General features: G+C 52.2%; 1 protein-coding gene across 10 annotated transcripts in view; it reads left to right on the top strand.

The window, feature by feature from the left end:
* RHBDL3 (rhomboid like 3) overlaps positions 1-26,959 on the top strand; it is a 91,032-nt gene that overhangs the window by 54,217 nt on the left and 9,856 nt on the right. For all 10 annotated transcript variants that reach the window (XM_075351524.1, XM_075351520.1, XM_075351517.1 and 7 more), the window contains 5 exons: positions 23,306-23,464; positions 23,618-23,842; positions 24,038-24,189; positions 24,890-25,002; positions 25,085-25,185. In XM_075351524.1, the coding sequence (XP_075207639.1) occupies positions 23,306-23,464; positions 23,618-23,842; positions 24,038-24,189; positions 24,890-25,002; positions 25,085-25,185 (750 nt within the window). The remainder of the gene's footprint in view (positions 1-23,305; positions 23,465-23,617; positions 23,843-24,037; positions 24,190-24,889; positions 25,003-25,084; positions 25,186-26,959) is intronic.

Here is a 26,959-nt window from a genome sequence, read left to right as displayed (position 1 = left end):
AGTTATATTATACAGCGGTGACATCACCGCTCTCCAGATATCAGTTATATTACACAGCGGTGACATCACCGCACTGCAGATATCAGTTATATTATACAGCGGTGACATCACCGCACTGCAGATATCAGTTATATTATACAGCAGTGACATCACCGCACTGCAGATATCAGTTATATTATACAGGAGGTGACATCACCGCTCTGCAGATATCAGTTATATTATACAGCAGTGACATCACCGCCCTGCAGATATCAGTTATATTATACAGGCAGTGACATCACCGCTCTGCAGATATCAGTTATATTATACAGCAGTGACATCACCGCTCTGCAGATATCAGTTATATTATACAGCAGTGACATCAGCGCTCTGCAGAGATCAGTTATATTATACAGCAGTGACATCACCGCTCTGCAGATATCAGTTATATTACACAGCAGTGACATCACCGCTCTGCAGATATCAGTTATATTATACAGCAGTGACATCACCGCTCTGCAGATATCAGTTATATTATACAGCAGTGACATCACCGCTCTGCAGATATCAGTTATATTATACAGCAGTGACATCACCGCTCTGCAGATATCAGTTATATTACACAGCGGTGACATCACCGCACTGCAGATATCAGTTATATTATACAGCAGTGACATCACCGCTCTGCAGATATCAGTTATATTATACAGCAGTGACATCACCGCTCTCCAGATATCAGTTATATTATACAGCAGTGACATCACCGCTCTGCAGATATCAGTTATATTATACAGCAGTGACATCACCGCTCTGCAGATATCAGTTATATTATACAGCAGTGACATCACCGCTCTGCAGATATCAGTTATATTATACAGCAGTGACATCACCGCTCTGCAGATATCAGTTATATTATACAGCAGTGACATCACCACTCTGCAGATATCAGTTATATTATACAGCAGTGACATCACCGCTCTGCAGATATCAGTTATATTATACAGCAGTGACATCACCGCTCTGCAGATATCAGTTATATTATACAGCAGTGACATCACCGCTCTCCAGATATCAGTTATATTATACAGCAGTGACATCACCGCTCTGCAGATATCAGTTATATTATACAGCAGTGACATCACCGCTCTGCAGATATCAGTTATATTACACAGCAGTGACATCACCGCTCTGCAGATATCAGTTATATTATACAGCAGTGACATCACCGCTCTCCAGATATCAGTTATATTATACAGCAGTGACATCACCGCTCTGCAGATATCAGTTATATTATACAGGAGGTGACATCACCGCTCTGCAGATATCAGTTATATTATACAGCAGTGACATCACCGCTCTGCAGATATCAGTTATATTATACAGCAGTGACATCACCACTCTGCAGATATCAGTTATATTATACAGCAGTGACATCACCGCTCTGCAGATATCAGTTATATTATACAGCAGTGACATCACCGCTCTGCAGATATCAGTTATATTATACAGCAGTGACATCACCGCTCTGCAGATATCAGTTATATTATACAGCAGTGACATCACCGCTCTCCAGATATCAGTTATATTATACAGCAGTGACATCACCGCTCTGCAGATATCAGTTATATTATACAGGCAGTGACATCACCGCTCTGCAGATATCAGTTATATTATACAGCAGTGACATCACCGCTCTGCAGATATCAGTTATATTACACAGCAGTGATATCACCGCTCTGCAGATATCAGTTATATTATACAGGCAGTGACATCACCGCTCTGCAGATATCAGTTATATTATACAGCAGTGACATCACCGCTCTGCAGATATCAGTTATATTATACAGCAGTGACATCACCGCTCTGCAGATATCAGTTATACTATACAGCAGTGACATCACCGCTCTGCAGATATCAGTTATATTATACAGCAGTGACATCACCACTCTGCAGATATCAGTTATATTATACAGCAGTGACATCAGATATCAGTTATATTATACAGCAGTGACATCACCGCTCTGCAGATATCAGTTATATTATACAGCAGTGACATCACCGCTCTGCAGATATCAGTTATATTATACAGCAGTGACATCACCGCTCTGCAGATATCAGTTATATTATACAGCAGTGACATCACCGCTCTGCAGATATCAGTTATATTATACAGCAGTGACATCACCGCTCTGCAGATATCAGTTATATTATATAGCAGTGACATCACCGCTCCGCAGATATCAGTTATATTATACAGCAGTGACATCACCGCACTGCAGATATCAGTTATATTACACAGCAGTGACATCACCGCTCTGCAGATATCAGTTATATTATACAGCAGTGACATCACCGCTCTGCAGATATCAGTTATATTATACAGCAGTGACATCACCGCTCTGCAGATATCAGTTATATTATACAGCAGTGACATCACCGCTCTGCAGATATCAGTTATCACACGTTACAGGTACGGTTTGCTGTGTATCTGGACTCTCCTTCTTGTGTATTATGTCAGCTGCCGGCCTTACACAGTCATGTTCCTGCTGCCTCCGCAGTAACGTATGGAGGCAGCAGCTGCTCTGGGGGAGGAGGGAGGTGCTGCTGCAGTTATAATCACCTGTGATGAGAATGTGCAAAATCTACATAAAGACCGCAATATCTGCAAATAGGTGAATATACTGATGATACTGCAACAATCTGTATCTGAGCCTGACTCATGCTGTGGAGGAGCAGGTCTCAGCAGCACAGAGTATTTCAGGAGAGGAGAGCACTGATCTTATAGGAGGTCACAGAGATACATAGAGGAAGGAGCAGGACCCAGCAGCACAGAGTATTTCAGGAGAGGAGAGCACTGATCTTATAGGAGGTCACAGAGATACAGAGGAAGGAGCAGGTCCCAGCAGCACAGAGTATTTCAGGAGAGGAGAGCACTGATCTTATAGGAGGTCACAGAGATACAGAGGAAGGAGCAGGACCCAGCAGCACAGAGTATTTCAGGAGAGGAGAGCACTGATCTTATAGGAGGACACAGAGATACATAGAGGAAGGAGCAGGTCCCAGCAGCACAGAGTATTTCAGGAGAGGAGAGCACTGATCTTATAGGAGGTCACAGAGTTACATAGAGGAAGGAGCAGGTCCCAGCAGCACAGAGCATTTCAGGAGAGGAGAGCACTGATCTTATAGGAGGACACAGAGATACAGAGGAAGGAGCAGGACCCAGCAGCACAGAGTATTTCAGGAGAGGAGAGCACTGATCTTATAGGAGGACACAGAGATACATAGAGGAAGGAGCAGGTCCCAGCAGCACAGAGTATTTCAGGAGAGGAGAGCACTGATCTTATAGGAGGTCACAGAGATACAGAGGAAGGAGCAGGACCCAGCAGCACAGAGTATTTCAGGAGAGGAGAGCACTGATCTTATAGGAGGTCACAGAGATACATAGAGGAAGGAGCAGGTCCCAGCAGCACAGAGTATTTCAGGAGAGGAGAGCGCTGATCTTATAGGAGGACACAGAGATACACAGAGGAAGGAGCAGGTCCCAGCAGCACAGAGGATTTCAGGAGAGGAGAGCACTGATCTTATAGGAGGACACAGAGATACACAGAGGAAGGAGCAGGTCCCAGCAGCACAGAGTATTTCAGGAGAGGAGAGCACTGATCTTATAGGAGGTCACAGAGATACAGAGGAAGGAGCAGGACCCAGCAGCACAGAGTATTTCAGGAGAGGAGAGCACTGATCTTATAGGAGGTCACAGAGATACATAGAGGAAGGAGCAGTACCCAGCAGCACAGAGTATTTCAGGAGAGGAGAGCACTGATCTTATAGGAGGTCACAGAGATACAGAGGAAGGAGCAGGTCCCAGCAGCACAGAGTATTTCAGGAGAGGAGAGCACTGATCTTATAGGAGGTCACAGAGATACAGAGGAAGGAGCAGGTCCCAGCAGCACAGAGTATTTCAGGAGAGGAGAGCACTGATCTTATAGGAGGTCACAGAGATACAGAGGAAGGAGCAGGACCCAGCAGCACAGAGTATTTCAGGAGAGGAGAGCACTGATCTTATAGGAGGACACAGAGATACAGAGGAAGGAGCAGGACCCAGCAGCACAGAGTATTTCAGGAGAGGAGAGCACTGATCTTATAGGAGGACACAGAGATACATAGAGGAAGGAGCAGGTCCCAGCAGCACAGAGTATTTCAGGAGAGGAGAGCACTGATCTTATAGGAAGACACAGAGATACATAGAGGAAGGAGAAGGTCCCAGCAGCACAGAGTATTTCAGGAGAGGAGAGCACTGATCTTATAGGAGGACACAGAGATACAGAGGAATGAGCAGGTCCCAGCAGCACAGAGTATTTCAGGAGAGAAGAGCACTGATCTTATAGGAGGACACAGAGATACAGAGGAAGGAGCAGGTCCCAGCAGCACAGAGTATTTCAGGAGAGGAGAGCACTGATCTTATAGGAGGACACAGAGATACAGAGGAAGGAGCAGATCCCAGCAGCACAGAGTATTTCAGGAGAGGAGAGCACTGATCTTATAGGAGGACACAGAGATACATAGAGGAAGGAGCAGGTCCCAGCAGCACAGAGTATTTCAGGAGAGGAGAGCACTGATCTTATAGGAGGACACAGAGATACATAGGAAGGAGCAGGTCCCAGCAGCACAGAGGATTTCAGGAGAGGAGAGCACTGATCTTATAGGAGGACACAGAGATACATAGGAAGGAGCAGGTCCCAGCAGCACAGAGTATGTCAGGAGAGGAGAGCACTGATCTTATAGGAGGACACAGAGATACATAGAGGAAGGAGCAGGTCCCAGCAGCACAGAGTATGTCAGGAGAGGAGAGCGCTGATCTTCTGCAATTTTAGGCCCCCGCCCCTCAGTTTCTTCCATGGGTGTACACGTGGGTTGTAGATATTTAACCTTTCCCCCGGACAGGATCGGTTCGTGACCAGCTGGGCCGTATTCCCCATCCCTCTCCATACGTCTGGTCACTGCGGCCGCCGTGTGCTCTATTCATGGTCACCTCTGTCTATAGGACTCCCCATTCTGCCGCTTCTCATCTGTGCCCCCTCTATGGTGTTATCTGTGCCCCCTCTATGGTGTTATCTGTGCCCCTCTATGGTGTCATCTGTGTCCCCTCTATGGTGTTATCTGTGCCCCTCTATGGTGTCATCTGTGTCCCCTCTATGGTGTCATCTGTGCCCCTCTATGGTGTCATCTGTGTCCCCTCTATGGTGTCATCTGTGTCCCCTCTATGGTGTCATCTGTGTCCCCTCTATGGTGTCATCTGTGCCCCTCTATGGTGTCATCTGTGCTCCCTCTATGGTGTTATCTGTGCCCCCTCTATGGTGTCATCTGTGTCCCCTCTATGGTGTTATCTGTGCCCCTCTATGGTGTCATCTGTGTCCCCTCTATGGTGTCATCTGTGTCCCCTCTATGGTGTCATCTGTGTCCCCTCTATGGTGTCATCTGTGCCCCTCTATGGTGTCATCTGTGCTCCCTCTATGGTGTCATCTGTGCCCCTCTATGGTGTCATCTGTGCCCCCTCTATGGTGTCATCTGTGTCCCCTCTATGGTGTCATCTGTGCCCCTCTATGGTGTCATCTGTGTCCCCTCTATGGTGTCATCTGTGCCCCTCTATGGTGTCATCTGTGTCCCCTCTATGGTGTCATCTGTGTCCCCTCTATGGTGTCATCTGTGCCCCTCTATGGTGTCATCTGTGCCCCCTCTATGGTGTCATCTGTGTCCCCTCTATGGTGTCATCTGTGTCCCCTCTATGGTGTCATCTGTGCCCCCTCTATGGTGTCATCTGTGCCCCTCTATGGTGTCATCTGTGCCCCTCTATGGTGTCATCTGTGCCCCCTCTATGGTGTTATCTGTGCCCCTCTATGGTGTCATCTGTGCCCCTCTATGGTGTCATCTGTGCCCCCTCTATGGTGTCATCTGTGCCCCTCTATGGTGTCATCTGTGCCCCTCTATGGTGTCATCTGTGCCCCCTCTATGGTGTCATCTGTGCCCCCTCTATGGTGTCATCTCTGCTCCCTCTATGGTCTCATCTGTGCCCCCTCTATGGTGTCATCTGTGCCCCCTCTATGGTGTCATCTGTGCCCCCTCTATGGTGTCATCTGTGCCCCCTCTATGGTGTTATCTGTGCCCCCTCTATGGTGTCATCTGTGCCCCCTCTATGGTGTCATCTGTGCCCCCTCTATGGTGTCATCTGTGCCCCCTCTATGGTGTCATCTGTGCCCCCTCTATGGTGTTATCTGTGCCCCCTCTATGGTCTCATCTGTGCCCCCTCTATGGTGTCATCTCTGCCCCCTCTATGGTCTCATCTGTGCCCCTCTATGGTGTCATCTGTGCCCCCTCTATGGTGTCATCTGTGCCCCCTCTATGGTGTTATCTGTGCCCCCTCTATGGTGTCATCTTTGTCCCCTCTATGGTCTCATCTGTGCCCCCTCTATGGTGTCATCTGTGCCCCCTCTATGGTGTCATCTGTGCCCCCTCTATGGTGTCATCTGTGCCCCCTCTATGGTGTCATCTGTGCCCCCTCTATGGTGTCATCTCTGCTCCCTCTATGGTGTCATCTGTGCCCCCTCTATGGTGTCATCTGTGCCCCCTCTATGGTGTCATCTGTGCCCCCTCTATGGTGTCATCTGTGCCCCCTCTATGGTGTCATCTGTGCCCCCTCTATGGTGTCATCTGTGCCCCCTCTATGGTGTCATCTGTGCCCCCTCTATGGTGTCATCTGTGCCCCCTCTATGGTGTTATCTGTGCCCCCTCTATGGTCTCATCTGTGCCCCCTCTATGGTGTCATCTGTGCCCCCTCTATGGTGTCATCTGTGTCCCCTCTATGGTCTCATCTGTGCCCCCTCTATGGTGTCATCTGTGCCCCCTCTATGGTGTCATCTGTGCCCCCTCTATGGTTTCATCTGTGCCCCCTCTATGGTGTCATCTGTGCCCCCTCTATGGTGTTATCTGTGCCCCCTCTATGGTGTCATCTGTGCCCCCTCTATGGTGTCATCTGTGCCCCCTCTATGGTGTCATCTGTGCCCCCTCTATGGTGTTATCTGTGCCCCCTCTATGGTGTCATCTGTGCCCCCTCTATGGTGTCATCTGTGTCCCCTCTATGGTGTCATCTGTGCCCCTCTATGGTGTTATCTGTGCCCCCTCTATGGTGTCATCTGTGCCCCCTCTATGGTGTCATCTGTGCCCCCTCTATGGTGTTATCTGTGCCCCCTCTATGGTGTCATCTGTGCCCCTCTATGGTGTTATCTGTGCCCCCTCTATGGTGTCATCTGTGCCCCCTCTATGGTGTTATCTGTGCCCCCTCTATGGTGTCATCTGTGCCCCCTCTATGGTGTCATCTGTGCCCCTCTATGGTGTTATCTGTGCCCCTCTATGGTGTCATCTGTGCCCCCTCTATGGTGTCATCTGTGCCCCCTCTATGGTGTCATCTGTGCCCCCTCTATGGTGTCATCTGTGCCCCCTCTATGGTGTCATCTGTGCCCCCTCTATGGTGTCATCTGTGCCCCCTCTATGGTGTCATCTGTGCCCCCTCTATGGTGTCATCTGTGCCCCCTCTATGGTGTCATCTGTGCCCCCTCTATGGTGTCATCTGTGCCCCCTCTATGGTGTTATCTGTGCCCCTCTATGGTGTCATCTGTGCCCCCTCTATGGTGTCATCTGTGCCCCCTCTATGGTGTCATCTGTGCCCCCTCTATGGTGTCATCTGTGCCCCCTCTATGGTGTTATCTGTGCCCCCTCTATGGTGTCATCTGTGCCCCCTCTATGGTGTCATCTGTGCCCCCTCTATGGTGTTATCTGTGCCCCCTCTATGGTGTTATCTGTGCCCCCTCTATGGTGTCATCTGTGCCCCTCTATGGTGTCATCTGTGCCCCCTCTATGGTGTCATCTGTGCCCCCTCTATGGTGTCATCTGTGCCCCTCTATGGTGTCATCTGTGCCCCCTCTATGGTGTTATCTGTGCCCCCTCTATGGTGTTATCTGTGCCCCTCTATGGTCTCATCTGTGCCCCCTCTATGGTGTCATCTGTGCCCCCTCTATGGTGTCATCTGTGCCCCCTCTATAGTCTCATCTGTGCCCCCTCTATGGTGTCATCTGTGCCCCCGCTATGGTTTTATCTGTGCCCCCTCTATGGTGTTATCTGTGCCCCCTCTATGGTGTCATCTGTGCCCCCTCTATGGTGTCATCTGTGCCCCTCTATGGTGTCATCTGTGCCCCTCTATGGTGTCATCTGTGCCCCTCTATGGTGTCATCTGTGCCCCTCTATGGTGTCATCTGTGCCCCTCTATGGTCTCATCTGTGCCCCCTCTATGGTGTTATCTGTGCCCCTCTATGGTCTCATCTGTGCCCCCTCTATGGTGTCATCTGTGCCCCCTCTATGGTGTCATCTGTGCCCCTCTATGGTCTCATCTGTGCCCCCTCTATGGTCTCATCTGTGCCCCCTCTATGGTGTCATCTGTGCCCCCTCTATGGTGTTATCTGTGCCCCCTCTATAGTGTCATCTGTGTCCCCTCTATGGTGTCATCTGTGCCCCTCTATGGTGTCATCTGTGCCCCCTCTATGGTGTCATCTGTGCCCCCTCTATGGTGTCATCTGTGCCCCCTCTATGGTGTCATCTGTGCCCCCTCTATGGTGTCATCTGTGCCCCCTCTATGGTGTCATCTGTGCCCCTCTATGGTGTCATCTGTGCCCCCTCTATGGTCTCATCTGTGCCCCTCTATGGTGTCATCTGTGCCCCCTCTATGGTGTCATCTGTGCCCCCTCTATGGTGTCATCTGTGCCCCCTCTATGGTGTCATCTGTGCCCCTCTATGGTGTCATCTGTGCCCCCTCTATGGTGTTATCTGTGCCCCTCTATGGTGTCATCTGTGCCCCTCTATGGTGTCATCTGTGCCCCCTCTATGGTCTCATCTGTGCCCCCTCTATGGTGTCATCTGTGCCCCTCTATGGTGTCATCTGTGCCCCCTCTATGGTGTCATCTGTGCCCCCTCTATGGTGTCATCTGTGCCCCTCTATGGTGTCATCTGTGCCCCCTCTATGGTCTCATCTGTGCCCCCTCTATGGTGTCATCTGTGCCCCCTCTATGGTGTTATCTTTGCCCCCTCTATGGTGTCATCTGTGCCCCCTCTATGGTCTCATCTGTGCCCCCTCTATGGTGTCATCTGTGCCCCCTCTATGGTGTCATCTGTGCCCCCTCTATGGTGTCATCTGTGCCCCCTCTATGGTGTCATCTGTGCCCCCTCTATGGTGTCATCTGTGCCCCCTCTATGGTGTCATCTGTGCCCCCGCTATGGTGTTATCTGTGCCCCCTCTATGGTGTTATCTGTGCCCCTCTATGGTGTCATCTGTGCCCCTCTATGGTGTCATCTGTACCCCTCTATGGTGTCATCTGTGCCCCTCTATGGTGTCATCTGTGCCCCCTCTATGGTGTCATCTGTGCCCCCTCTATGGTCTCATCTGTGCCCCTCTATGGTGTCATCTCTGCCCCCTCTATGGTGTCATCTGTGCCCCCTCTATGGTCTCATCTGTGCCCCTCTATGGTGTTATCTGTGCCCCCTCTATGGTCTCATCTGTGCCCCCTCTATGGTGTCATCTGTGCCCCTCTATGGTGTCATCTGTGCCCCCTCTATGGTGTCATCTGTACCCCCTCTATGGTGTCATCTGTGCCCCTCTATGGTGTCATCTGTGCCCCCTCTATAGTGTCATCTGTGCCCCTCTATGGTGTCATCTGTGCCCCCTCTATAGTGTCATCTGTGCCCCCTCTATGGTGTCATCTCTGCTCCCTCTATGGTGTCATCTGTGCCCCCTCTATGGTGTCATCTGTACCCCCTCTATGGTGTCATCTGTGCCCCTCTATGGTGTCATCTGTGCCCCCTCTATAGTGTCATCTGTGCCCCTCTATGGTGTCATCTGTGCCCCCTCTATGGTGTCATCTGTGCCCCCTCTATGGTGTCATCTGTGCCCCTCTATGGTGTCATCTGTGCCCCTCTATAGTGTCATCTGTGCCCCCTCTATGGTCTCATCTCTGCCCCCTCTATGGTCTCATCTCTGCCCCTCTATGGTCTCATCTGTGCCCCTCTATGGTCTCATCTGTGCCCCCTCTATGGTGTCATCTGTGTCCCCTCTATGGTGTCATCTGTGCCCTCTCTATGGTCTCATCTGTGCCCCCTCTATGGTCTCATCTGTGCCCCTCTATGGTGTCATCTGTGCCCCTCTATGGTCTCATCTGTGCCCCTCTATGGTGTCATCTGTGCCCTTCTATGGTGTTATCTGTGCCCCTCTATGGTGTCATCTGTGCCCCCTCTATGGTCTCATCTGTGCCCCTCTATGGTCTCATCTGTGCCCCCTCTATGGTGTCATCTGTGCCCCCTCTATGGTGTCATCTGTGCCCCCTCTATAGTCTCATCTGTGCCCCCTCTATGGTCTCATCTGTGCCCCCTCTATGGTCTCATCTGTGCCCCCTCTATGGTGTCATCTGTGCCCCTCTATGGTGTCATCTGTGCCCCTCTATGGTCTCATCTCTGCCCCTCTATGGTCTCATCTGTGCCCCTCTATGGTGTCATCTGTGCCCCCTCTATGGTGTCATCTGTGCCCCCTCTATAGTCTCATCTGTGCCCCCTCTATGGTGTCATCTGTGCCCCCTCTATGGTCTCATCTGTGCCCCCTCTATGGTGTCATCTGTGCCCCCTCTATGGTGTCATCTGTGCCCCCTCTATGGTCTCATCTGTGCCCCTCTATGGTGTCATCTGTGCCCCCTCTATGGTGTCATCTGTGCCCCCTCTATAGTCTCATCTGTGCCCCCTCTATGGTCTCATCTGTGCCCCCTCTATGGTGTCATCTGTGCCCCCTCTATGGTCTCATCTGTGCCCCCTCTATGGTGTCATCTGTGCCCCTCTATGGTCTCATCTCTGCCCCTCTATGGTCTCATCTGTGCCCCTCTATGGTCTCATCTGTGCCCCCTCTATGGTGTCATCTGTGCCCCTCTATGGTGTCATCTGTGTCCCCTCTATGGTGTCATCTGTGCCCCCTCTATGGTGTCATCTGTGCCCCCTCTATGGTGTTATCTGTGCCCCCTCTATGGTCTCATCTGTGTCCCCTCTATGGTGTCATCTGTGCCCCCTCTATGGTGTCATCTGTACCCCCTCTATGGTGTCATCTGTGCCCCTCTATGGTCTCATCTGTGCCCCCTCTATGGTGTCATCTGTGCCCCCTCTATGGTGTCATCTGTGCCCCCTCTATGGTCTCATCTGTGCCCCCTCTATGGTGTCATCTGTGCCCCCTCTATGGTGTCATCTGTGCCCCCTCTATGGTGTTATCTGTGCCCCCTCTATGGTGTTATCTGGGCCCCCTCTATGGTGTCATCTGTGCCCCCTATATGGTGTCATCTGTGCCCCTCTATGGTGTCATCTGTGCCCCCTCTATGGTCTCATCTGTGCCCCTCTATGGTGTCATCTGTGCCCCCTCTATGGTCTCATCTGTGCCCCCTCTATGGTGTTATCTTTGCCCCCTCTATGGTGTCATCTGTGCCCCCTCTATGGTCTCATCTGTGCCCCCTCTATGGTGTCATCTGTGCCCCCTCTATGGTGTCATCTGTGCCCCCTCTATGGTGTCATCTGTGCCCCCTCTATGGTGTCATCTGTGCCCCCTCTATGGTGTCATCTGTGCCCCCTCTATGGTGTCATCTGTGCCCCCTCTATGATGTCATCTGTGCCCCCTCTATGGTGTCATCTGTGCCCCCTCTATGGTGTCATCTGTGCCCCCTCTATGGTGTCATCTGTGCCCCCTCTATGGTGTCATCTGTGCCCCCTCTATGGTGTCATCTGTGCCCCCGCTATGGTGTTATCTGTGCCCCCTCTATGGTGTCATCTGTGCCCCCTCTATGGTGTCATCTGTGCCCCTCTATGGTGTCATCTGTGCCCCTCTATGGTGTCATCTGTGCCCCTCTATGGTGTCATCTGTGCCCCTCTATGGTGTCATCTGTGCCCCTCTATGGTGTCATCTGTGCCCCTCTATGGTGTTATCTGTGCCCCCTCTATGGTGTCATCTGTGCCCCCTCTATGGTGTCATCTGTGCCCCCTCTATGGTGTCATCTGTGCCCCTCTATGGTGTCATCTGTGCCCCCTCTATGGTGTCATCTGTGCCCCCTCTATGGTCTCATCTGTGCCCCCTCTATGGTCTCATCTGTGCCCCCTCTATGGTGTCATCTGTGCCCCTCTATGGTGTCATCTGTGCCCCCTCTATGGTGTCATCTGTGCCCCCTCTATGGTGTCATCTGTGCCCCCTCTATGGTGTCATCTGTGCCCCCTCTATGGTGTCATCTGTGCCCCCTCTATGGTGTCATCTGTGCCCCCTCTATAGTGTCATCTGTGCCCCCTCTATGGTCTCATCTCTGCCCCCTCTATGGTGTCATCTGTGCCCCCTCTATGGTGTCATCTGTGCCCCCTCTATGGTGTCATCTGTGCCCCTCTATGGTGTCATCTGTGCCCCTCTATGGTGTCATCTGTGCCCCTCTATGGTGTCATCTGTGCCCCCTCTATGGTGTCATCTGTGCCCCCTCTATGGTGTCATCTGTGCCCCCTCTATGGTGTCATCTGTGCCCCCTCTATGGTGTCATCTGTGCCCCCTCTATGGTGTCATCTGTGCCCCCTCTATGGTGTCATCTGTGCCCCCTCTATAGTGTCATCTGTGCCCCCTCTATGGTCTCATCTGTGCCCCTCTATGGTGTCATCTGTGCCCCCTCTATGGTCTCATCTGTGCCCCTCTATGGTGTCATCTGTGCCCCCTCTATGGTGTCATCTGTGCCCCCTCTATGGTGTCATCTGTGCCCCCTCTATAGTGTCATCTGTGCCCCCTCTATGGTCTCATCTCTGCCCCCTCTATGGTGTCATCTGTGCCCCCTCTATGGTGTCATCTGTGCCCCCTCTATGGTCTCATCTCTGCCCCCTCTATGGTGTCATCTGTGCCCCCTCTATGGTCTCATCTGTGCCCCCTCTATGGTGTCATCTGTGCCCCTCTATGGTGTCATCTGTGCCCCCTCTATGGTGTTATCTGTGCCCCCTCTATGGTGTCATCTGTGCCCCCTCTATGGTGTTATCTGTGCCCCCTCTATGGTCTCATCTCTGCCCCTCTATGGTCTCATCTGTGCCCCTCTATGGTCTCATCTGTGCCCCCTCTATGGTCTCATCTCTGCCCCCTCTATGGTGTCATCTGTGCCCCCTCTATGGTCTCATCTGTGCCCCCTCTATGGTGTCATCTGTGCCCCCTCTATGGTGTTATCTGTGCCCCTCTATGGTCTCATCTGTGTCCCCTCTATGGTGTCATCTGTGCCCCCTCTATGGTGTTATCTGTGCCCCCTCTATAGTGTCATCTGTGTCCCCTCTATGGTGTCATCTGTGCCCCCTCTATGGTGTCATCTGTGCCCCCTCTATGGTGTCATCTGTGCCCCCTCTATGGTCTCATCTCTGCCCCATCTATGGTGTCATCTGTGCCCCCTCTATGGTGTTATCTGTGCCCCCTCTATGGTGTCATCTGTGCCCCCTCTATGGTGTCATCTGTGCCCCCTCTATGGTCTCATCTCTGCCCCCTCTATGGTGTCATCTGTGCCCCCTCTATGGTGTCATCTGTGCCCCCTCTATGGTGTTATCTGTGCCCCCTCTATGGTGTCATCTGTGCCCGATCTATGGTGTCATCTGTGCCCCCTCTATGGTCTCATCTGTGCCCCCTCTATGGTGTCATCTGTGTCCCCTCTATGGTGTCATCTGTGCCCCCTCTATGGTGTCATCTGTGCCCCCTCTATGCTGTCATCTGTACCCCCTCTATGGTGTCATCTCTGCCCCCTCTATGGTGTCATCTGTGCCCCCTCTATGGTGTCATCTGTGCCCCTCTATGGTGTCATCTGTGCCCCCTCTATGGTGTTATCTGTGCCCCCTCTATGGTGTTATCTGTGCCCCCTCTATGGTCTCATCTCTGCCCCCTCTATGGTGTCATCTGTGCCCCTCTATGGTGTCATCTGTGCCCCCTCTATGGTGTCATCTGTGCCCCTGTATGGTGTCATCTGTGCCCCCTCTATGGTGTCATCTGTGCCCCCTCTATGGTCTCATCTCTGCCCCCTCTATGGTGTCATCTTTGCCCCCTCTATGGTGTCATCTGTGCCCCCTCTATGGTGTCATCTGTGCCCCCTCTATGGTGTCATCTCTGCCCCCTCTATGGTGTCATCTGTGCCCCCTCTATGGTGTCATCTGTGCCCCCTCTATGGTGTTATCTGTGCTCCCTCTATGGTGTCATCTGTGCCCCCTCTATGGTGTCATCTGTGCCCCCTCTATGGTGTCATCTGTGCCCCCTCTATGGTGTCATCTGTGCCCCCTCTATGGTGTCATCTGTGCCCCCTCTATGGTGTCATCTGTGCCCCCTCTATGGTGTCATCTGTGCCCCCTCTATGGTGTCATCTGTGCCCCCTCTATGGTGTCATCTGTGCCCCCTCTATGGTGTCATCTGTGCCCCTCTATAGTCTCATCTGTGCCCCCCATATGGACTCTTTCTTGCGGTCCCCTTGGGGCTCGTCCATACTGTATGATCCTGTTATGTCTGCGCCCCAGTCCATCGTGTCGCAGTGTCATGGCGGCTGTAATGCCAGGATTTGTGTATATGCGGTCCTCCATGGTGGACGCAATGTTCCCAGCATGGCGCTCTGGTCGGAGGATCAGATCCATCACATATTTCTTGTCACCGCCGCCTGTGTGACCCCGGATTAATAGGAATGTTGGCGGACGGCGCAGCACCTGCCGCCCCTCAGGCCCGAGCCCCCCGAGCTTATATCCCCAGACAAAGGGCTATTGTGTGAAGAGTAGAGACATAAGAGGATCACCCCCTCCATGGCCGCCGTCTCCACCATCTGCCACTGCTTTGTCTGCAGCTTTTCACCCAACGTCTCAGCTGGACATCTCCGGATTACAATGGTTTCTCTGTCATTGAGATGTGAGCGAGGCGTGACTGTCTGCGCCTTCACCGTACGGGGATGGGGGGACTGCGGGGAAGTGGAAGAGCGAAGAAGAGGATAAAGAGGCGAGAGGAAGAAGAGGCGAGAGGAAGAAGAGGAGGGAAGAAGAGGCGAGAGGAAGAAGAGGAGAGAGGAAGAAGAGGCGAGAGGAAGAAGAGGCGAGAGGATGAAGAGGCGAGAGGAAGAAGAGGAGGGAAGAAGAGGCGAGAGGAAGAAGAGGCGAGAGGAAGAAGAGGCGAGAGGAAGAAGAGGAGGGAAGAAGAGGCGAGAGGAAGAAGAGGAGAGAGGAAGAAGAGGCGAGAGGAAGAAGAGGCGAGAGGATGAAGAGGCGAGAGGAAGAAGAGGAGGGAAGAAGAGGCGAGAGGAAGAAGAGGCGAGAGGAAGAAGAAGAGAGGAAGAAGAGGAAAGAGGAAGAAGAAGAGGCGAGAGGAAGAAGAGGTGAGAGAGAGGAAGAAGAGGTGAGAGGAAGAAGAGGAGAGAGAGAGGAAGAAGAGGCGAGAGGAAGAAGAGGCAAGAGGAAGAAGAGGAGGGAAGAAGAGGCGAGAGGAAGAAGAGAAGGGAAGAAGAGAGGAAGAAGAGGCGAGAGGAAGAAGAAGAGGGAAGAAGAGGCGAGAGGAAGAAGAGAAGGGAAGAAGAGGCGAGAGGAAGAAGAAGAGGCGAGAGGAAGAAGAAGAGGCGAGAGGAAGAAGAAGAGGCGAGAGGAAGAAGAAGAGGCGAGAGGATGAAGAGGCAAGAGAGAGGAAGAAGAGGAGGGAAGAAGAGGCGAGAGGAAGAAGAGAAGGGAAGAAGAGGCGAGAGGAAGAAGAGGCGAGAGGAAGAAGAGAAGGGAAGAAGAGGCGAGAGGAAGAAGAGGCGAGAGGAAGAAGAGGAGGGAAGAAGAGGCGAGAGGAAGAAGAAGAGAGGAAGAAGAGGCGAGAGGAAGAAGAGGAGGGAAGAAGAGGCGAGAGGAAGAAGAAGAGAGGAAGAAGAGGCGAGAGGAAGAAGAGGAGGGAAGAAGAGGCGAGAGGAAGAAGAGGCGAGAGAGAGGAAGAAGAGGCGAGAGGAAGAAGAGGCGAGAGGAAGAAGAGGTGAGAGGAAGAAGAGGCGAGAGAGAGGAAGAAGAGGCGGGAGAGAGGAAGAAGAGGCGAGAGAGAGGAAGAAGAGGCGAAAGGAAGAAGAAGAGGCGAGAGGAAGAAGAGGCGAGAGGAAGAAGAGGCGAGAGAGAGGAAGAAGAGGCGGGAGAGAGGAAGAAGAGGCGAGAGAGAGGAAGAAGAGGCGAGAGGAAGAAGAAGAGGCGAGAGGAAGAAGAGGCGAGAGGAAGAAGAGGCGAGAGAGAGGAAGAAGAGGCGAGAGAGAGGAAGAAGAGGCGAGAGGAAGAAGAGGCGAGAGGAAGAAGAAGCGAGAGAGAGGAAGAAGAGGCGAGAGAGAGGAAGAAGAGGCGAGAGAGAGGAAGAAGAGGCGAGAGGAAGAAGAGGCGAGAGAGAGGAAGAAGAGGCGAGAGAGAGGAAGAAGAGGCGAGAGAGAGGAAGAAGAGGCGAGAGGAAGAAGAGGCGAGAGGAAGAAGAGGCGAGAGGAAGAAGAGGAGGGAGGAAGAAGAGGCGAGAGGATGAAGAGGCGAGAAGAAGAAGAGGCGAGAGAGAGGAAGAAGAGGAGAGAGAGAGGAAGAAGAGGCGAGAGGAAGAAGAAGAGGCGAGAGGAAGAAGAGGCGAGAGGAAGAAGAGGCGAGAGGAAGAAGAGGCGAGAGAGAGGAAGAAGAAGAGGCGAGAGAGAGGAAGAAAAGGCGAGAGGAAGAAGAGGCGAGAGAGAGGAAGAAGAGGAGGGAGGAAGAAGAGGCGGGAGGAAGAAGAGGAGAGAGGAAGAAGAGGAGAGAGGAAGAAGAGGCGAGAGGAAGAAGAGGCGAGAGGAAGAAGAGGCGAGAGGAAGAAGAGGCGAGAGGAAGAAGAGGAGAGAGGAAGAAGAGGCGAGAGGAAGAAGAGGCGGGAGGAAGAAGAGGCGAGAGAGAGGAAGAAGAAGAGGCGAGAGAGAGGAAGAAGAGGCGAGAGGAAGAAGAGGCGGGAGGAAGAAGAGGCGAGAGAGAGGAAGAAGAAGAGGCGAGAGAGAGGAAGAAGAGGAGAGAGAGAGAGGAAGAAGAGGCGAGAGGAAGAAGAAGAGGCGAGAGGAAGAAGAGGCGAGAGGAAGAAGAGGCGAGAGGAAGAAGAGGCGAGAGAGAGGAAGAAGAAGAGGCGAGAGAGAGGAAGAAAAGGCGAGAGGAAGAAGAGGCGAGAGAGAGGAAGAAGAGGCGAGAGGAAGAAGAGGAGGGAGGAAGAAGAGGCGGGAGGAAGAAGAGGAGAGAGGAAGAAGAGGAGAGAGGAAGAAGAGGCAAGAGGAAGAAGAGGCGAGAGGAAGAAGAGGCGAGAGGAAGAAAAGGCGGAAAGAAGAGGAGGAAAGAAGAGGAGAGAGGAAGGAACAACATAGTGTTAATGGGGCATATAATTTAGAGTGATGCAATCCCAGTTCAGCATCCACATCTTAACCCGTCTGCTCCAGATGATCTGAGTTGCCAGCAGTATGCTCTCTCTTCCAGATGATCTGAGTTGCCAGCAGCATGCTCTCTCTTCCAGATGATCTGAGTTGCCAGCAGTATGCTCTCTCTTCCAGATGATCTGAGTTGCCAGCAGCATGCTCTCTCTTCCAGATGATCTGAGTTGTCAGCAGCATGCTCTCTCTTCCAGATGATCTGAGTTGCCAGCAGCATGCTCTCTCTTCCAGATGATCTGAGTTGCCAGTAGCATGCTCTCTCTTCCAGATGATCTGAGTTGCCAGCAGCATGCTCTCTCTTCCAGATGATCTGAGTTGTCAGCAGCATGCTCTCTCTTCCAGATGATCTGAGTTGCCAGCAGCATGCTCTCTCTTCCAGATGATCTGAGTTGCCAGTAGCATGCTCTCTCTTCCAGATGATCTGAGTTGCCAGCAGCATGCTCTCTCTTCCAGATGATCTGAGTTGCCAGTAGCATGCTCTCTCTTCCAGATGATCTGAGTTGCCAGCAGCATGCTCTCTCTTCCAGATGATCTGAGTTGCCAGCAGCATGCTCTCTCTTCCAGATGATCTGAGTTGCCAGTAGCATGCTCTCTCTTCCAGATGATCTGAGTTGCCAGCAGCATGCTCTCTCTTCCAGATGATCTGAGTTGCCAGTAGCATGCTCTCTCTTCCAGATGATCTGAGTTGCCAGTAGCATGCTCTCTCTTCCAGATGATCTGAGTTGCCAGCAGCATGCTCTCTCTTCCAGATGATCTGAGTTGCCAGCAGTATGCTCTCTCTTCCAGATGATCTGAGTTGCCAGCAGCATGCTCTCTCTTCCAGATGATCTGAGTTGCCAGCAGCATGCTCTCTCTTCCAGATGATCTGAGTTGCCAGTAGCATGCTCTCTCTTCCAGATGATCTGAGTTGCCAGTAGCATGCTCTCTCTTCCAGATGATCTGAGTTGCCAGCAGCATGCTCTCTCTTCCAGATGATCTGAGTTGCCAGTAGCATGCTCTCTCTTCCAGATGATCTGAGTTGCCAGCAGCATGCTCTCTCTTCCAGATGATCTGAGTTGCCAGTAGCATGCTCTCTCTTCCAGATGATCTGAGTTGCCAGCAGCATGCTCTCTCTTCCAGATGATCTGAGTTGCCAGCAGCATGCTCTCTCTTCCAGATGATCTGAGTTGCCAGTAGCATGCTCTCTCTTCCAGATGATCTGAGTTGCCAGCAGCATGCTCTCTCTTCCAGATGATCTGAGTTGCCAGCAGCATGCTCTCTCTTCCAGATGATCTGAGTTGCCAGCAGCATGCTCTCTCTTCCAGATGATCTGAGTTGCCAGCAGCATGCTCTCTCTTCCAGATGATCTGAGTTGCCAGCAGCATGCTCTCTCTTCCAGATGATCTGAGTTGCCAGCAGCATGCTCTCTCTTCCAGATGATCTGAGTTGCCAGCAGCATGCTCTCTCTTCCAGATGATCTGAGTTGCCAGCAGCATGCTCTCTCTTCCAGATGATCTGAGTTGCCAGCAGCATGCTCTCTCTTCCAGATGATCTGAGTTGCCAGCAGCATGCTCTCTCTTCCAGATGATCTGAGTTGCCAGCAGCATGCTCTCTCTTCCAGATGATCTGAGTTGCCAGCAGCATGCTCTCTCTTCCAGATGATCTGAGTTGCCAGCAGCATGCTCTCTCTTCCAGATGATCTGAGTTGCCAGCAGCATGCTCTCTCTTCCAGATGATCTGAGTTGCCAGTAGCATGCTCTCTCTTCCAGATGATCTGAGTTGCCAGTAGCATGCTCTCTCTTCCAGATGATCTGAGTTGCCAGCAGCATGCTCTCTCTTCCAGATGATCTGAGTTGCCAGCAGTATGCTCTCTCTTCCAGATGATCTGAGTTGCCAGCAGCATGCTCTCTCTTCCAGATGATCTGAGTTGCCAGCAGCATGCTCTCTCTTCCAGATGATCTGAGTTGCCAGTAGCATGCTCTCTCTTCCAGATGATCTGAGTTGCCAGTAGCATGCTCTCTCTTCCAGATGATCTGAGTTGCCAGTAGCATGCTCTCTCTTCCAGATGATCTGAGTTGCCAGCAGCATGCTCTCTCTTCCAGATGATCTGAGTTGCCAGTAGCATGCTCTCTCTTCCAGATGATCTGAGTTGCCAGCAGCATGCTCTCTCTTCCAGATGATCTGAGTTGCCAGTAGCATGCTCTCTCTTCCAGATGATCTGAGTTGCCAGCAGCATGCTCTCTCTTCCAGATGATCTGAGTTGCCAGTAGCATGCTCTCTCTTCCAGATGATCTGAGTTGCCAGCAGCATGCTCTCTCTTCCAGATGATCTGAGTTGCCAGCAGCATGCTCTCTCTTCCAGATGATCTGAGTTGCCAGCAGCATGCTCTCTCTTCCAGATGATCTGAGTTGCCAGCAGCATGCTCTCTCTTCCAGATGATCTGAGTTGCCAGCAGCATGCTTTCTTCCAGATGATCTGAGTTGCCAGCAGCATGCTCTCTCTTCCAGATGATCTGAGTTGCCAGCAGCATGCTCTGTCTTCCAGATGATCTGAGTTGCCAGCAGCATGCTCTCTCTTCCAGATGATCTGAGTTGCCAGCAGCATGCTCTCTCTTCCAGATGATCTGAGTTGCCAGCAGTATGCTCTCTCTTCCAGATGATCTGAGTTGCCAGCAGCATGCTCTCTCTTCCAGATGATCTGAGTTGCCAGCAGCATGCTCTCTCTTCCAGATGATCTGAGTTGCCAGCAGCATGCTCTCTCTTCCAGATGATCTGAGTTGCCAGTAGCATGCTCTCTCTTCCAGATGATCTGAGTTGCCAGCAGCATGCTCTCTCTTCCAGATGATCTGAGTTGCCAGCAGCATGCTCTCTCTTCTAGATGATCTGAGTTGCCAGCAGCATGCTCTCTCTTCCAGATGATCTGAGTTGCCAGCAGCATGCTCTCTCTTCCAGATGATCTGAGTTGCCAGCAGCATGCTCTCTCTTCCAGATGATCTGAGTTGCCAGTAGCATGCTCTCTCTTCCAGATGATCTGAGTTGCCAGCAGCATGCTCTCTCTTCCAGATGATCTGAGTTGCCAGCAGCATGCTCTCTCTTCCAGATGATCTGAGTTGCCAGTAGCATGCTCTCTCTTCCAGATGATCTGAGTTGCCAGCAGTATGCTGTGCCGTTCATCCACAAGACCAGTGATGTTCGGATCTAGGTGGCAATGTGACTGCTTTAATTGCGGAAGTTCAGATACATTTATAGGAATCACTTGGCTGGAGCCAAGAATACGTAACACGTCTCCTATTGGGTAAACTGCACAAAGAGCTTATTGTGAGCTATATACGTATACTGTATACACTGTATACGTGCTTCCTCATTTATATTACGCTAAGTCGCCATGAGTCACTTATGGCCAGGAAGTCCCGTATCTGAGTACAGCTCAAATGCCATTTTGAGTGCCGTTTTTGGATATCTTCATATAATTCTTAATATTCATAACAGTCCATAACTATGTCCATAACATTCCCCCTTTGGAGATGGCCAAAAATCTTTTCCTACTTACATCGAGTCTTTCGATCTGTCCTAATGCCGATGGTTACCTCACTTACCTACAAGATACCCCATCCCTTGTGGATGAACCTCCCCACCCAACAGACTATGCATAGGAAGTCAGATCCTGTCCGTATTCTCTTGACTGTCCTCATGGCTATGTTCCACGCTGACACATGTTATTCGGGGGGAAGGAGGTGGTGGTAGGCCCTATGTCCTCCACTTTCTTCTGGGCAGCCTCTCATGCTCCTCCTGGGTGTTGTCTTTAGTTCCTCCAGATTCTTCTCAATGGTCTTTCTGGTCCCCTCCTGTTGTTTCCTCTAGTTTTTCCAGATTCTTCATGGTGGTCTCTCTGCATGTCTTACAGTGTTGCCTCTATATCCTTCACTGTCTTCTGTGCAGCCTTATGTTCCTCTTGGGTGTTGCCTTTAGTTCCTTCAGAATCTTCTCAGTGGTCTCTCTGGTCCCCTTTGGAGTTTCATCTAGTTTCTCCAGAATTTTCTTGGTGATCTTTCTGCATGTCTTTCAGTGTTGCCTCTATGTCCTCCACTTTCTTCTGGGAAGTCTCTCGTGCTCCTCCTGAGTGTTGTCTTTAGTTCCTCCAGATTCTTCTCAGTGGTCTCTTTGGTCCCCTCTTGGTGTTTCTCCTAGTTTCTCCAGATTATTCGTGGTGGTCTCTCTGTATGTCTTTCGATGTTGCCTCTATATCCTTCACTTTCTTCTGGGCAGCCTCCCATGCTCCTCCTGGGTGTTGCCTTTAGTTCCTTGAGATCCTTCTCAGTGGTCTCTCTGGTCCCCTCTTGGTGTTTCCCCTAGTTTCTCCAGATTATTCGTGGTGGTCTCTCTGTATGTCTTTCGATGTTGCCTCTATATCCTTCACTTTCTTCTGGGCAGCCTCTCATGCTCCTCCTGGGTGTTGTCTTCAGTTCCTTCAGATTCTTCTCAGTGGTCTCTCTGGTCCCCTCTTGGTGTTTCCCCTAGTTTCTCCAGATTCTTTGTGGTGGTCTTTCTGTTTCTCTTTCTGTGTTGCCTCCATGTCCTCCACTTTCTTCTGGGCAGCCTCTCATGTTCCTCCTGGGTGTTGTCTTCAGTTCCTTGAGATCCTTCTCAGTGGTCTCTCTGGTCCCCTAATGGTGTTTCCCCTAGTTTCTCTGTGGTGGTCTTTCTGCTTCTTTTTCTGTGTTGCCTCTATGTCCTCCACTTTCTTCTGGGCAGCCTCTGGGTGTTGTCTTCAGTTCCTTGAGATCCTTCTCAGTGGTCTCTCTGGTCCCCTAATGGTGTTTCTCCTAGTTTCTCTGTGGTGGTCTTTCTGCTTCTTTTTCTGTGTTGCCTCTATGTCCTCCACTTTCTTCTGGGCAGCCTCTGGGTGTTGTCTTCAGTTCCTTGAGATCCTTCTCAGTGGTCTCTCTGGTCCCCTAATGGTGTTTCCCCTAGTTTATCTGTGGTGGTCTTTCTGCTTCTTTTTCTGTGTTGCCTCTATGTCCTCCACTTTCTTCTGGGCAGCCTCTGGGTGTTGTCTTCAGTTCCTTGAGATCCTTCTCAGTGGTCTCTCTGGTCCCCTAATGGTGTTTCCCCTAGTTTCTCTGTGGTGGTCTTTCTGCTTCTTTTTCTGTGTTGCCTCTATGTCCTCCACTTTCTTCTGGGCAGCCTCTGGGTGTTGTCTTCAGTTCCTTGAGATCCTTCTCAGTGGTCTCTCTGGTCCCCTCTTGGTGTTTCCCGTAGTTTCTCCAGATTCTTTGTGGTGGTCTTTCTGCATGTCTTTCGGTGTTGCCTTTATGTACTCCACTTTCTTCTGGGCAGCCTCTGGGTGTTGTCTTCAGTTCCTTGAGATCCTTCTCAGTGGTCTCTCTGGTCCCCTCTTGGTGTTTCCCCTAGTTTCTCCAGATTCTTTGTGGTGGTCTTTCTGCATGTCTTTCGGTGTTGCCTTTATGTACTCCACTTTCTTCTGGGTAGCCTCTCATGTTCCTCCTGGGTGTTGTCTTCAGTTCCTTGAGATCCTTCTCAGTGGTCTCTCTGGTCTCCTCTTGGTGTTTCTCCAGATTCTTCTTGGTGGTCTTTCTGCTTCTCTTTCGGTGTTGCCTCTATGTCCTCCACTTTCTTCTGGGCAGCCTCTGGGTGTTGTCTTGAGTTCCTTCAGGTTATTTTTCAGGACTGTTTGATTTACTAGGATATCTTCAGATTCTCCACATTTATAGAATTACAGGATATTTTTGCTGACGTACTTGGAGCTTCAAAATAATAGATGAAGGTGGATCCAGTATCCAGAACCTCAATCTGTGCTCACTTTTGCAGTTTGATTCTGAGACCAGCGGCTTCATCAGCAGTGGAGAATTCTGGACCCTCCTGCAGAAACACGGCTCTGAGCTGGACCCCCACAAGCTGGACGTCCTGCTGGCCCTCGCACACAGCAGTGCTGACGGGAAGATCTGCTACCAAGATGTCCTAAATCTGGTGAGTGTTCAGAAACGGAAGAGTGCTGCTTCTGAGATGAGGTGGCGGGTATGGTCTACAGTGGAGTGGTTCATGTCGCCATCTCTGTGGTACAACATGCGCCCTCCCCAGTACGTTATATGCCATAATGTTCCCTCTCTTTGTCCCTTCCAGATGTGCAACAAGAGATCAAACAGCTTCCGCCGCGCCATTCTGCAGGGAAACCGGCGCTTGTGTGATAAGACTCTCCTGGAGGAGTCCAGCTTGGACCTGACGCAGCGCCTAATCCGCCATGTTGCCTACGAGACCCTGCCTCGAGAGATAGACCGGAAGTGGTTCTACGACAACTACACGGGGTGTCCACCACCCTGGTTCATGATCACAGTCACCATCGTAGAGGTGAGTCCGGTCACCATCACTGATGGCACCACCTCCAGACACCAGAAAACCGCAAGCTGCCATCTTTAGTCTCATCCAATAAATGAGGGGTAAATAATGTGGGGTCCACATAGCATCTTTTCTCCGTGGGGGGAGGATAATAATTCTGGAGCCCCACACCCTGTAGAAGGTGTGATCTTAGCATTTGTTTCGCAGGTCGCCATCTTTGTGTACTATGGGCTACTCCTTGACCGCTTCGTCCTACAAGTGACGCATTCACAGTTCCTGAAGAAGAACCCTCTGGTGTATCATCCGCAGCTCCGGGCGCAGGCGTGGCGATACCTCAGCTACATGTTCATGCACGCCGGGTGAGTAGTGTCCACCGCCCCCAGAGAGAAGATATAATGAGCCCTAGCAAGATACAGTGAGGTCATCACAGTGGGCGGAGCCATTTTATACGGCGTGATGTCATCACAGTGGGCGGAGCCATTTTATATGGCGTGATGTCATCACAGTGGGTGGAGCCATTTTATACGGCGTGATGTCATCACAGTGGGTGGAGCCATTTTATACGGCGTGATGTCATCACAGTGGGTGGAGCCATTTTATACGGCGTGATGTCATCATAGTGGGCGGAGCCATTTTATACAGTGTGATGTCATCACAGTGGGCGGAGCCATTTTATATGGCGTGATGTCATCACAGTGGGTGGAGCCATTTTATACGGCGTGATGTCATCACAGTGGGTGGAGCCATTTTATACGGCGTGATGTCATCACAGTGGGTGGAGCCATTTTATACGGCGTGATGTCATCACAGTGGGTGGAGCCATTTTATACGGTGTGATGTCATCATAGTGGGCGGAGCCATTTTATACAGCGTGATGTCATCACAGTGGGCGGAGCCATTTTATACGGCGTGATGTCATCACAGTGGGCGGAGCCATTTTATATGGCGTGATGTCATCAGCATTTACATCTAGGGCCCATCCAGAGCAGATTGGGATGGGCAAATGCAGACGTGTCCGGGGGGGGGGTCATCCTCACATAACGCGGTCTTGTCTTCTAGGATAGAGCATCTGGGGGTGAACGTGGCGCTGCAGCTGCTGGTTGGGGTCCCCCTGGAGATGGTGCATGGGGCACTGAGGGTCGGCTTTGTGTATATGGCAGGAGTCCTGGCAGGTGAGGTGTCACGTTGGCCGCTCATTATTTCGGGGGCCGGTGTAGGGGGCTTGGAAATATCTGATTGTTCTTTTCTCTCAAGGTTCCCTTGCCGTGTCCGTGGCTGATATGACGGCTCCAGTGGTGGGATCATCGGGCGGAGTGTACGCCATCGCGTCTGCCCACCTCGCTAATATAGTCATGGTACGAAACCACCAACACCCCCCAGTGAGGCACAGAACCTCCCAATATCCCCCCACTGAGGCACAGAACACTTCCCAGGGAGGCATGGACTCCCCATCACCCTACCTGTGAGGCACAGAACACCCCATCACCCTCCATTGTGAGGTACAGACCCCCCACCACCCTCCCAGTGAGGCATGGAGCCCCCCACCACCCTCCCAGTGAGGCACGGAGACCCCCCACCACCCTCCCAGTGAGGCACAGAACCCCTCAGACCCACCAAGGTAGTCACAGAACCCCTTCAGCACCCTCCCACAGAACACTCCAAACCCCCAACACCTTTCCAGTAAGACACAGAACCCCTCAGCACCCTCCATGGGAGGCACGGAACCCCTCAACACCCTGGCTGTGAGGCACAGAACCCCCAACACCCTCCCAATGAGGCACGGAGCCCCCCAACACCTTTCCAGTAAGACACAGAACCCCTCAGCACCCTCCATGGGAGGCACGGAACCCATCAACACCCTGGCTATGAGGCACAGAACCCTCCAAACACTTCTCAGGGAGGCACGGAACCCCCCCAAACACCCTGGCTGTGAGGCACTGAACTGTTCAACGCTCCCCAAGTGAGGCACTGACACCAACACAATCTCACTGAGACACGAAGTCAAATAATGACCTTTCCCCGTGAGGCTCAGAACCCACCAAATGACCCCCCAGTGTCCCCCGGAAGTACCCAAATGCCACCAGTGAAGTAAAGAGGCCTCCACCTCCAAAAATCAGACCAATGGGAAATTACCAGAACTGTCCCCCCCCCCATGGGGCCCCTCAAAAACGGCTCCAAAAATATCCCAAAACTACAACGATAGACAGAATCCCCTACATTTTTCACCCGTTTATCCAGGGGAACAAGCCCCAACACCTAGGGCGCCCTTTGGGTCCATTTTACTCCTGCAGCACCCCCAGTGAGGAGAGCGTGCACCCTGCAGCACCCCCAGTGAGGAGAGTGTGCACCCTGCAGCACCCCCAGTGAGGAGAGCGTGCACCCTGCAGCACCCCCAGTGAGGAGAGCGTGCACCCCTGCAGCACCCCCAGTGAGGAGAGCGTGCACCCTGCAGCACCCCCAGTGAGGAGAGCGTGCACCCTGCAGCACCCCCAGTGAGGAGAGCGTGCACCCCTGCAGCACCCCCAGTGAGGAGAGCGTGCACCCCTGCAGCACCCCCAGTGAGGAGAGCGTACACCCTGCAGCACCCCCAGTGAGGAGAGCGTGCACCCCTGCAGCACCCCCAGTGAGGAGAGCGTACACCCTGCAGCACCCCCAGTGAGGAGAGCGTGCACCCTGCAGCACCCCCAGTGAGGAGAGCGTGCACCCTGCAGCACCCCCAGTGAGGAGAGCGTGCACCCCTGCAGCACCCCCAGTGAGGAGAGCGTGCACCCCTGCAGCACCCCCAGTGAGGAGAGCGTACACCCTGCAGCACCCCCAGTGAGGAGAGCGTGCACCCTGCAGCACCACTGCAGCACCCCTGCAGCACCCCCAGTGAGGAGAGCGTGCACCCCTGCAGCACCCCCAGTGAGGAGAGCGTGCACCCTGCAGCACCCCCAGTAAGGAGAGCGTGCACCCCTGCAGCACCCCCAGTGAGGAGAGCGTACACCCTGCAGCACCCCCAGTGAGGAGAGCGTGCACCCTGCAGCACCCCCAGTGAGGAGAGCGTGCACCCCTGCAGCACCCCCAGTGAGGAGAGCGTACACCCTGCAGCACCCCCAGTGAGGAGAGCGTGCACCCCTGCAGCACCCC

Source organism: Anomaloglossus baeobatrachus, chromosome 5 (genome assembly GCF_048569485.1).
Source record: "Anomaloglossus baeobatrachus isolate aAnoBae1 chromosome 5, aAnoBae1.hap1, whole genome shotgun sequence".
Lineage (NCBI taxonomy): Eukaryota > Metazoa > Chordata > Amphibia > Anura > Aromobatidae > Anomaloglossus > Anomaloglossus baeobatrachus.
The sequence above is the reverse complement of the archived record's forward strand: the minus strand, read 5'-3'. Positions and strand labels throughout refer to the sequence as shown.